The sequence below is a fragment of the Meriones unguiculatus genome, chromosome 19 (genome assembly GCF_030254825.1).
Source record: "Meriones unguiculatus strain TT.TT164.6M chromosome 19, Bangor_MerUng_6.1, whole genome shotgun sequence".
Taxonomy (NCBI): domain Eukaryota; kingdom Metazoa; phylum Chordata; class Mammalia; order Rodentia; family Muridae; genus Meriones; species Meriones unguiculatus.
In genome coordinates, this window is record NC_083366.1 from 11770070 (window position 1) to 11782971 (window position 12902).

Below are 12902 nucleotides of genomic sequence, written 5' to 3' on the forward strand. Positions count from 1 at the left end.
TGTCTAGAATTAGAAGCTTCTAACCCTCATGATCATGGTCTCTTGGGATGTGCACACACTGAAAGTAGATCACAATGCAGCCTATTTTGCCAGGCTCATTTTCCTTTATTTGTATTTTTTTTTTTTTTTTAAGATTTTGTAATTGCCTTATTTACCTTAGGCCAGGCAGTTATTTCAACCTATACTGTCTGAATCACCTCATCATCTATCTCCCAGCCCCTATCCAATGCCATCCTCTTTAACCATCCTATCTTCCATCCATAATCTTGTAAGTACTTGCTTTAATTCTTCATCTGGGCCTCTTCACGCCATTATTGGAGTCCTTCCTCTTGGCCCTACACAGTTTCTTTTCCAGGCTAACCCATCATGGCGTCCTCCTTCTTTGTCTCTTTCAGATCGTCTGTTTCCCATGATCCGAGAACCTTAGCCATGCCTACCCCATTCTGCCCTGCCCAGGTATAGACTGTTTAGTCAACCAATCTGATATGTCTTAGACAGGTTTACAAAACAAATATAGGTGTAACCAGATCTTCAGGGCCAATAACACACATCACACAAACCTCCAACAATTCCCCCTTTCTGTCTAAATAAAAAAGCCATATTGTATTTATTGTAACATAAATTTGGGGACAGTTAGAATAATTATGAAAGTTATAAAAATTATAAAAATTTATTTATAAATAAAACAAGTAATAAAAATCAATAGTTAAGACAATATATATATATATATATATATATATATATATATATATATATATATATATATCATCTAGTCTAGCTGGTATTTGGCAATCTTAAAGAAAATATCTATCTGTGAGGGATTTTTTACCTACCTTATTTTTATAGTTTCTATTTATCAGGCTGAAAACATCTATCTAGACCTAATCTATCTTTTAATTCCTAAATGACTAAGCAATGTAATATTGACTATTTGGTCTTCAACCCCATCAGAGACTTGAGAAGAAATAAGATTACTTCAGTAAATAGCAAGCATATGCTAGCAGCTTCCAAAAATACAGAAAATTAACAGACAGTTTGCTGCCTGAACAGCAATCCAAAACTCTTTTAAGGTTGGAGCATCATTTTCAGCCTTCTAATCCAGTACATTTGACAGACATAAATGTGAAGCAGGAACTATTTAGGACTTGTTTACCCTGTCTTGGCAGGGTTTGGTAGTCAAGTTCGCCTGCATTTGAACCTGCCCATTTTAGGTAGAATTCTGTCTGTCATGAAACGAGGGCATTTTCTTTTTTGCCTGAGTGACTGGTTTGCCAAGCCTTCTCCATATCGAGGTCCTTTGATGGTCATTATCTTCTTTGAGGTATGCTTGGTGCTGCCAGGAGATGACATGTCTCATTGTCAAAAATATCTTTAAAATAATAGAAATTTTTTAAATGCCGTATTTTATAGGGCTGAGATTTTTTAAGACTTATCTATTTGCTTTTTATATAACCCATAGAATTATGTTTGTTAAACCTAGGATGTATATTTTTGTGATAAATTAGACTAGTGTCTGACAATGACCACAAGTTGACTAACAATTAACTTGCATTACCTAATATCCTAAACAGTTTGTAATAGCAGTTTAAAAGCATTGGAAGTAAACCTTGTATTTGTAAATGAGTTGTATGGGTACAAAACCTCACACCAGAGTAAAAAACACGTATTTATATGTGTGTGTATTTATCAAAGGTAATCTTAAATTTAAATTCTATACCAATGTATCAAAATTAAACTTCTTTTTGCAACAATATACAAAATCCTATACCAATGAGTTAAAAATAACCTTATTTGAGAGCAACAAATAAAGCCTTAAGTTGGGTAGATTCAATAATCTACCTTTTGTCTTATTACTCCTATAATTTATCCCTGTATTCCCCTTTCTTTTCAACCCCTTTTCTCCTTATCTAAGAAAGAAAAATAAAGAGAGAAATCCCTGAGTCTAACCTCATCTTCCTCTCTGAATAAGACCACTAATAAGTTATAACCATTTCCCAATGACAGTAAACATTCATAGCTTCAGAAAATAACCGAAAACCTACCCAACCCCCTTTAAAGGAAATGGGGTATCGCTCTTATGGGTTGCTTCTAGCTGATTTTTGGGACAAAGCAATCTTGTCTGGGGGCCCAAGGAAAAATAGTTAAATTAAGCAAGCATTAACATTTGTATTCCAGTCTTTGAATGTTTAGAAGTCCTGTTTGGAGCAGTCTGAAATGCTGGCCCAAATGAGATCAGTAGCTTTCTCTGAAGCTCTCTTGGGAGCATACTTTGATGAGGGACAGAACTGAAGCAGTTGAAGCTGTAACAAGCAGAATGCTGGAACATACAGGAAGCTGAAACACATGTGTCAGCATCTTAGTATGCTGAAAGGATGAGTCCTGTCAGGTTTGATCCAGCATCATTGGTATCAGGTTCTTTTGTTTTTTATTCATCACCTGGGCCTTTTCACACCATTATTAAAGTCCTTCTTCCTGGCCCCATATGGTTTCTTCTCCAGGCTAACCCATCATGGCATCCTCCTTCTTCCTCTCTTCAAGTCTATCTGTCGTCAGTCTCGTTTTCAACCAGTCTACCAGCTACCAGAAGTTAACAGTGGTCCTTGAGCTTGAGCACCCTACACACTACAACTTGTATACCTATGGCCCATATTTGTTTCTATTTATAATGTTTCTCCTTGGTTCACTGTGCTCTATCACCTTTTTTTTTTTTCCGTCCCTACCAAGTTCCAACTTGCCAGTCAGTTAGTAGCTAACATATCCCTTTATCAATGAAACATTCCTAAACCCTTGGCTAAGTATCCTTTGTAACCTCTGGTTACAAATGATTTGGAACAAGGTAGTATAAGATGGATGACTAAAAATAAAAGTTAAGAATCAGGCAAACACAGATTCAAATTCCATGTTTACTATACTTTCTAGCCATATGATACTCTTCATGCCTCAACTTTCCTATAAAGCAAGGATACATAAAGCGCCTAATTCTCATGGGTGCATTACAACATATTCAGGGTCCTAGGCTAGCATGTGTAGCTTCTAAAATGAGATGACAGGAGCTTCATTCTAAGTTTAAGGAAGAAGTATAAAATTCATATCCAGGGGTTTATCATAATGTTACAGAGGTAATTCATATGACAACTACAAAACAAGAGATATTGAAGCGGGAGTAAATGAAACAGCAAATGATATAACACTGACTCAATTATAATTCAATAAAGAAATTATTGCAATCAATTAAAAAAATGGAATTATACGAATCAAATGTGTGTTAATCAGAACAAAGGCTGGCAAACAGCAAAAGGCAGTAAATCTCAGCTTCTATATGCTCCTTGAGGGAATGTGTCTATTACAAACAATCAATAAAATTTATGGTGAGTGTATGAAAGGCAAAGAGTCAACATGACAACAAAATACAGCTGTAGATTTGTCACTTATTGTATTGTATTATACATTATCATATGCCCAGGTAGTTTTTCTTTAGTCCCGTATGTTCATCTAAACATACCTTTTTTTGTTTTTGTTTTTTGAGACAAGGTTTCTCTGTGTAGCCCTGGCTGCCCTGGACTCCCTTTGTAGACAGACCAGGCGGACTCTAACTCACAGAGATCCACCTGCCTCTGGCTCCCTGAGTGCCGGGATTAAAGATGTGCGCCACTGTTCCCAGCCATTTAAATATAACTTTAAACACTATTAATTCTGACCCATACCTAGTTAGAATCTTAAATTGTGTTGTGACTACTATTCATGTCTGCAAGTTATAGCATACTTGGTCAGAGACCAAGACATTATATAATTTTTTAACTGTAGTCTTTATCATTTATGATGTTTTTCATTATTTGTTGAACTTAACACACAGATAAGTTGTTATTTTACATTCTCTGAAGAAACTCTTGACAGCTGAGAGGCAAGTGCAGAAGGCAGTCAAATAAGCACTATGTTCCTGAGCTCTGTGCTCACAGTTCCTATTATGAGGGCTATTAGCCAACCACGATGCTTATCACTAGCTACTTCAGCATGGCAGTTCCGCCCTTCTACTACCACATCAAGTGCTAACCGAACTGTGTAGCAGAGTCAGGTGAATGTTTACAACATTTTCTTGTCTCTGAGTGAAACTATGTGTTTACAGAAGCCCTGTATTTTCAGAAACTGTTGCTAAGTCTGCTATGATAAAAGTCTTGTCTGTTGAAACTATAGCAAGGACTTAGGAACTAGGCAGCTTTAAAGTCTAGGAGACTCTGCAGTTGGACCTACATCATTAAACACACCTTTGCAATTGCAAATGACAAGTTTTTCAGAAATAATAAAACACAATCACAATTCTACCTCATTTTACTTTCTATGCAATTAGCTGAAAGATAATAATTAAAATAAAAATGTTTTTTTGCATGAGCCTATATGAAAATCTTCATTTTCTCTACTGAAATAATGTGAGCAAGAGAATAAGAATAACATAATTTCTATACCATTCAACAATAAATGTTCTTGCCAGCATCTATTACACTCCTTGCCCCATGAAGCCTGATCTACACAGAAGTGCATCCAGTGAATACTATCAGAGAGCAGGCAAGAGCAGGGAGTGCAAAAATTACCCAGTTTGTGGTATCCCTAATCCAGTCACTCTCAGAATCAGTTCTCTCAAATGTAATATGAGGGGTTACATAAGGGGGGCCTTGAAGTTGCTCCCATAACTATCTAAGATTCTGGACTAGTGAAGAAGTCTCCATGTCAAACACATCACTACTCTTTCCTTCCCTGACAAGGTCAATTCCTTCTACGGAGTGAGAAGTGTTTACAGCTGCACCGAAGGCCGTGCCCTGAGCAGAGCTGCACGACTTCCTGTGCACAGTGGAAAGCACCTGGGGTCTTTTTAAATGGAAAGAGTAAGTCCACAGGTGCGTAGCAGCACCTTCACCGTAGAGGTTAAGTCCTGATAATCCTCCAGGTGATCCTGACCATGATGGTCAATGAATCACATTTTGAGAACAAGTTCTAAAACAGGTATAGAAAATGCAATTCTACTAAGTCTGTTCTGTATTTCTTTCTAGTGCATCTACTCTTTGATAGTCACTGTTTCTGTTGCCAAAGAATTACAGTACCTTGGATTGTTCTGCATAAAATCATTAATTTTAAATTCTCAAAATTACTACCAAATCTAGCTATTAATTATGAATGAATATTAAGATGTACCATCATAAACTTTATTTAAAAAGTTATTTCTTTTCCAAGCAAAAAGAAAGAAATCTACTCCCTTCCTTTCTCTCTTGGATATCTTTCTTGGTCTTCACATATAAAAAACATTCAGGTAAAATGGAAATGCCTTGGGAAGAAAATATGGATAGCTACAGACAAAAGTATACAATTTAATGACTCCTTAAAGTGGTCAGAAGGTAAGCTCTTCACAGAAGGAATTGTTTCATTCATAATTTCATATAACTTGCTGGAATATGTCTAATCCATATAGCAAGAAAAGTAAATACACTAAATTACTATGTACTTTAGTCACTCTATGTTAGTTAAAAACCCTTAAGGATGGCTACTTAAAATAGAAAAGACAAATAAAAGATGGCCCTTGATTTTTTTCCCTATAGGACATAAATCAGAAATTCATCGCACTACACAGACAGTTGTGTGTGCAAAAGGAAAGCTAACCCTGCAGCCAGCCACATCTTTTAAGGGAAAGCATCGCCGACTCAGGTTCTAATTAGTTCATTTTTTTTTTAATCTTATTATTTACTTCCTTTTCCAATAATTTCTCATATCTCCTCACTTGAAAGAAGGGTATTCAAAAATTTCTCAATAAAAAGATACCTTAATTTTAAGCTATCATTCTTTGTAGATAAAATAACAGAATTAAGAGCATTTAACAACTGTCTATTGTTACCTGATCCAATGCAATTCTGTTATAGTAAAACTAAAGAGTTACAAATTGTTAAACCCATTCCTTTCTGAAGAAGAGCTGGTGGGAAGGAGAGCCTGTAGCACAGAAGTATTCTACTGCAAGGCTTTTTTAAAAAAACTCTAAATAAAATGTTATTAGCAAACCACTCTATAGCAGTAAAAGCTAACTATAAATAAAAAAACAGAGAAAATTTCGAACAGACATACTACTCAAGAAGAAAAAAACAAACTGTAACACACAACTTTACAAAGTACCTGTGAGCCAATAGCTGGGAATGTAACACCTTGTTCTTTAAGGTTCTTAATCATGGCTGATATCAGACTAAGCTGTGGATCATTTTTAAATTCATCTGTCCATTCAACCATCAGAGCTTTTAATTTTTCACATACTTTAGGATGACCCTAAGGAATAGGAGAAAAATAATAATAATAAAGTGCCAGTTTTGTGATACTTAAAATATAAAAATTCTAGTGTTACAACATCTCCTTTAAAATCACCAATTGTCCCTTTTAAATATAAAATTAAATACATCTACGTTGTAGATGTATTTCTTTTCTCCAGCAAGAAACTATACATATATAAGAAAAATACAGTTAGCATCTATAAATCAACTAATGTTAACTTTCATAAAATGAAAAACATTGAAAGATACTATTACCTTTATCTCACTTTAAAACTAAAACATTAAAGGTGTAATAACTTATTCTGGTGATCAGAATGACAAACCTTTTTAGTGTAATTTACAACATGCTTACTACACCACCACAAGAAAGAAAAATACTTATTTTTCAGTGTTATTTAAATTTTTTTTAAAGCTGTGCCTGTGATCCCAGCACTCAGGGAGGCAGAGGCAGGTGGATCTCTGTGAGTCCAGGATAGCCAAGGCTACACAAAGAAACCCTATCTCAAGAAAAGAAACAAAGAAAGAGAGAGAGAAAAGAGAAAGAAAGAAAGAAAGAAAGAAAGAAAGAAAGAAAGAAAGAAAGAAAGAAAGAAAGAAAGAAAAAGGCTGCAAGGAGAGAACAAACCATATGGTTCCTCTCTCCCTAATTCATTCTTTTCGTTGTTTTTTTTTTTTTTTAATTTTTTTATATCAATCACAGGTTATTTACTTTGTATTCCAGCAGTAGCCCCCTCTCTCATTCCCTCCCAATCCCTCCCTCCCTCATCTCCTCTCTGTCCCTTTCCAAGTCCACGGATAGGGGAGGACCTCCTCCCCTTCCATCTGACCCTAGCTTATCAGGTTTCTTCAGGACTGGCTGCAATGTCCTCTTCTGTAGCCTGGCAAGGCTGCTCCTCCCTCGGGGTGGGGGGTGGTGTCGAAGAGCTCTCCATTGAGTTCATGTCAGAAACAGTCCCTGTTCCCCTTACTAGGGTACCCACTTGGATACTGAGCTACCATGGGCTATATCCGAGTAGGGTTCTAGGTTATATTCATACATGGTCCTTGGTTGGAGAAACAGTCTCATGAAAGACCCCTGTCCCCTGATATATTTGGTCCTTGTGCCGCTCCTGTACTCTCCAGGTCTTACTAACTCCCCCTTCTTTCATATGATTCCCTGCACTCTGCTGAAGGTTTGGTTATGATCTTAATATCTGCTTTGATACACTGCTAGGCAGAATATTTCAGAGGCCCTCGGCGGTAGGCTCCTGTCCTGTTACTTGTTTGCTTCTACATCCAATGTCTATCCCATTTGTCTTTGTAAGTGAGGATTGATCATCTTACCCCAGGTCCTCTTTCTTATCTTCTTTAGGTGTATAGATTTCAGTATATTTATCCTATCTTATAGGTTTATATAAGTGAGTATATACCGTGTGTGTTTTTCTGCTTTTGAGATACCTCACTCAGGATGATCATTTCTAGGTCCCCCCATTTGCCTGCAAATGTCATGATTTCCTCGTTTCTTTTTGGTTTTATGGCCGTATTTTCCCATGACTCTTAGCTGGGGTCTGCGTAAAGCACACTACAAGCTGATCATCTCAGGAGCTTCCCTTACTCCAAAGAGGGCCCACCACCGAGGAAAAGCTAAAAGCATTTAAAGGCCTTTCTCCAAATGTTTCTTTCAAAACAGTTTTTTATAGTACTACATTAACTTTTTTTTCTGTATCTTAGTTAAAATTACAGAAAATAAATGTGATTACGAACTGTCCTTTTTTGTTTTTTGAGACAAGGTTTCTTTATGTAGCCTTGGTTATCCTGGACTTGCTTTGTAGACCGGGCTGTCCTTGAACTCTCAGCAATCCACTTGCCTCTGCCTCCCAGAGTGCTGGATTGCAGGCATGCAAAGTGTCTTCTTAAACAGTCACTCCTTTTACTGGACTTTCAGGACATTACAAGACATGTTCATTCATTAGTTAAAAACAAACAAACAAACAAACATAATTCACTGAAAATAGGAAAGGGAATCATGATTGAGACCTATAACATTATTTCCTTTCATATTTCTGTACAATTTTCCTTAAAACTCTGAAGCACTCATACACTTCAAAATTGTCCAAGGAATTCCTCTATTAACATTAAAACCCTCTTCTTTATATACAATATCAAAAAATTTAAGCCAGAAAAAAAATCACTTACAGAATATGAAAATTTTTACTAGAAAAACCGTTACTATTCTATTTTTAGCCTCTTTGGATTACGAACTGAATTTTTTCTGGCATGTAATTAAGTCAGCAGTATTAAAGTTCCCAGTCCCCTGCTTCCTTTGTCCAGACAGAAGCACACAAACACCTGGATGCCTATATGACCAGAACAGCTGCATGTTTTCCTCTATAGACGTGAAAATAAGCCTACGCCTTGTTTAAACTCTTGGCCTAAATACTGAAGATCAAGTATGTGGGTAAACACCCAGAACCCAGTGCTTGCCTTGAGCAATTTCTTCAAGTGTGGTCCTCATATAACCCAGCCTCCCTCACTGTAGACAGCTCTGGAGAGATCGGCTCTTCTCTACATGGCCATCATGAGAACACGGCAGTCCTTGGTATCCACTAACCAGTGCTACTGGCCAATACCCATGAAACCGAGTGTTTGTTCCTTTGGAATCACAACTAACCCAGTCTTGGCTTGGGGACAGTCGCTAGTAAGAACTTCTCTACCACAAACTTAGGGGAAACTCCATCTATAGGCCTGGCCCAACACAACAGTAATACAGTAGAGAAACCCTGTGATGGCCAGCTAGGTAGTGCCCTTGCTCACATAAGATTCAACAGGACCTTAAATTCTGGCAAAATGTGGGGAAACACCTTTGTGGGTATAAAAATGTACGAAAAAAATGTCTAAAGCAGATTGGTATTATTTCATAATATAGAATTTTATGTTTTCTTACCAGATAAGAAGATAGAAAGACCCTAAACCTATTTTAATGTGGCTTACAAAAGAATCAAGACGAAAATGTATGTGGATTTGTAGTCTTTTCAAGGAAACACAGTTCTTACTCATAATCTAGGAACACAGAAACACACACACACACAAACATACAAGTTCTTTGGACTTTAGAATGGGAAGAACTTAACAACAAAACACACGAAGAAAGACTTCCTTGACTTCTATACACCGTGTTCCTTACCTTATTTAATACGTTGCTCACTTCACTAGCAAAATCTCTTGAACATACTTCTAAGTGAAAAATTTTGCCACAGTTTGATACACATGCTCCTAGAAGCTATAAGGATAAAGTGAGAAATTAGAAGGGTTCAATACTGAAAGACAATTAAGTGGTGATACTTACTTAAAACAAAGCTACTTACAGTTAAAGCTTGCATGGCAACATGGGGGTCTTTATGGTTCACTCTTCTCATAATAGAACGAAGACAGTCTTTAGGCCTAAACAGTGAGAATTTAAACATTAGTTAAATACATCAAGCTCCCTCCATTTAGTGTACAAAAGGGAATATATTGTATAAAAGTTTGATTACTGACATCTAGCTCTGTTAAAATTTCCAAAGGTACTAAGTTATCTTGCTTAGTAGAAATAGATGAGGCAATTCAAGCTAATTCTGCATTAAAAATTGTGGGTAAAATGGAAGACTCAGACATTTTAAGTCATAACAAAATAAATGCAGCAAGATTTATATTCCTGCTATAAACAATTACACAACTAGAAAATATATATGAGCTATGTATTGAGATATGTTGCCCTATAGCTTTGGTAGTGGCAGCAGCTCCCTCTGGTCCTGGCCTGAGGACCCCGCTTGACCTGCTCCATACAACTGTGAGCAAGGGAAAGGTGATGATCAAAAGCAGATAGGTCCAAGGAGATGCAACAGGAATTGGTGGAATAATGTACTCAGGCAAGCAAAATCATAGTGTAGAAAAGGGCACTCGCTGCAGCCTATGGAGTGGTCACCCTCTTTCTAATGAGGAACAAGTGCAGATAAGGAGCTTGATAAGAGGTGTAATCCACCTATGAGAAGCACTGGGTCTCAGAAAGGAACCTCAGTAGCTATGGCATAAGAAACAACACTGCAGTTCCTTCTCCCTGGACTTAGTAGCCAATCTTCTGCTCAAAGCTGCTGAAAATGACTGTGTCACAGCTCAATTTCCAAAAGAAATTTTAAGCTAACTATCAGACATTTTAAGCTAACTATCAGAAATCATCAGCCATCCTAACCAACATCTTAATTCTTTGAACTTTTATTATGTACAATAGTTCTGGTTATATAAAGCAATTAAGGAAACAGCTGGTCTTTGTTTTGTTTCAGAAGTGCTGGGAACTGACTGCAGGACTTTCATGATGTAGGAAGCATTCTATCACTGAGATACATCTCCAGTCTACATTTGTATTTACGTTTTGGTCTGTATTTCTGTGCCTCAATTTTTCTCTCAATCCATTATTTTAAAACAAATAGAACTACTGAAAATTAAAAATATACAGATGTGCTTGTAGGTCAATGGCAGAGTGCCAAACATACCCTGAGTTTGACTCCCATCACTGCAAATTACTTAGTTAATATATACTGAGGTGATTGAGAACATCAGGACAGGCAGTAAAATTCACAAAAAGGCAATAAGTAAAATAAGCCACAAGTTTGTCTCGACTTTCTGCCTCCAGATACTTTTAAAATTTTAGTGCACACTTGTTACTTAAATATAGTTTCTAAATTATAGCACAAGGAAGATGATTCTGAGAATTAACGACCTTCACTGACTCGATCAGAAGATATTAACAACCAAGAAGCCCAAGAAACCTAGAAATCATAGAATGGAATAGAAGGCACTACATCAAGAAAGAATTCTAGACTCCGAGAGATGATTTAGTCCACAGAGTGCTTACACATGTGCAGGACGACTTGAGCTCAACGACCCAGCTGGCCTAGAAAAACTGGTGGGCTCTGGATTCTGAAAGGGTCCTGTCTTAAAATATATGGCAGAAAATGATTGGAGAAGACACCTGACACCAGCTCTGGCCTCCACAGTCATGCACACACAAACACGTCATGGACATGTGCACACACACCTATTATGAATTTTAAAGAACTAACTGAAATAAACTAGATTTCTCACTCTGCTAACTGTGAGCTGCTTCACTATGCTCTACCATGACCAACTGACACCTATGATGCTATGAATGAAGATAAATCCTTCCTCTTTTAGTTAGCTTTCTAACAGCAATAGAAAGCTGGTACCAGAGAAGTGGGGTTGTTGCTATGGCTTTTCCTGATGATATGATTTAGAAGTCTTCAGAACTTATCTGTGGGGGAAATTTGAGAAGACTGGGAGCTACCAGCTAAAGAGATGCTGTAAGCTGTAATCAATGTAAAAACAATGTAAGCAGAACTCAATGGGGAAATCAGATGTGAGCTTAGAATGCTAACAGTATACATTAGACAGTACAGGCTGTCTCAAGAGGCTTCTGACAAGCTAGGGACTCTACAAGGTATTGAGTCAGAGGCCATTTGTGTTACATTCTGGCAAAGAGCTTGCCTACACTTAGTCTTGTCCTGAGGCTCTGTGGAAGGCTGGACTTAAGATGGAATACTTAATCTGCTTGAAGATATTTCAAGCCAGGCCACCATTCAGGCTGTAGCTTGATTATTGCTAGCTGCTTTTGGCCAAATTTACCAGTGGGAAAATACAACAGAAAGGCCTGGAAAGTTTGCAGTTGGCTCAGAAATGAACTGTGAATAAAGTTGGGGCCAGAAAACTGTGGTTGCTGAGGAGATTAAAACCATTAAAAAACAAAAACAAATATTCTACATCATTACAGTAGAAAAGGTACTTAGAGGACTCTGAAGAAAGTCATGTCAGACCCTATATTTGACCCTGTTTTAAGAAGAGAGCTCTAAGACATCCTGCTTGCTCATAGAGGGTAACCCAGGAAACCTCATCACATGATCAGACACTCTACATCTGCGGTCCAAGGAGGTCCAATGACTCTTCAAGCTGTGAGAAGTCGTTGACATTGTTCACATAGTGCCGATTTTGCAGACACAAAAAAATCTGAGAATTACATGCTCTTGAAAGATTCCCTCCAGAGTTCAAAGAAATGCTTGGGAAGCCAGGGAAAGGGTCAAGATGCCTGCATCAGCCAAGACTGTGATTTGTGAATCTGCGACCATGGGAGCCGAATGACTGCAATGTAAAGCTTAGGAAGTCAGAGATGCCAGAAATGTGGAATGTCAAAGTAAGCCACAGGTAATAAGTGGAGTCAACCCCAAGAGAGAGGCCATGTGGGCATCAATGCAAGGGCCATGGGGTGGGGCTTACCATTGAATGGGAGAAAATATTTGCTAGTTATACATCTGACACAGGATTAGTAACCAGAATATACAAGAAATTAAAAAAACTAAGCATCAAGAGAACAAACAAGCTGACTGAAAATAGGGTATGGGGGGCTGGAGAGATGGCTCAGCAGTTAAAAGCACTGTCTGTTCTTCCAGAGGTCATGAGTTCAATTCTCAGCAACCACATGATGGCTTACAACATTTCTACTGGGATCTGATGACCTCTCCTGGAATGCAGGTATACATGCAGATAGGGCATTCACATATGTAAAATAAATAAATC

At 37.5% G+C, this 12902-nt stretch overlaps 1 protein-coding gene across 1 annotated transcript in view; it reads right to left on the minus strand.

Annotated features, from left to right (window-relative positions):
- Positions 1-12902, minus strand: part of Stam (signal transducing adaptor molecule) — a 50269-nt gene that overhangs the window by 20058 nt on the left and 17309 nt on the right. Inside the window, exons 3-5 of the mRNA XM_021658289.2 lie at positions 9644-9719; positions 9463-9558; positions 6151-6297 (exon numbers count right to left, since the gene is read on the minus strand). Coding sequence (XP_021513964.1) covers positions 6151-6297; positions 9463-9558; positions 9644-9719 — 319 coding nt within the window. The remainder of the gene's footprint in view (positions 1-6150; positions 6298-9462; positions 9559-9643; positions 9720-12902) is intronic.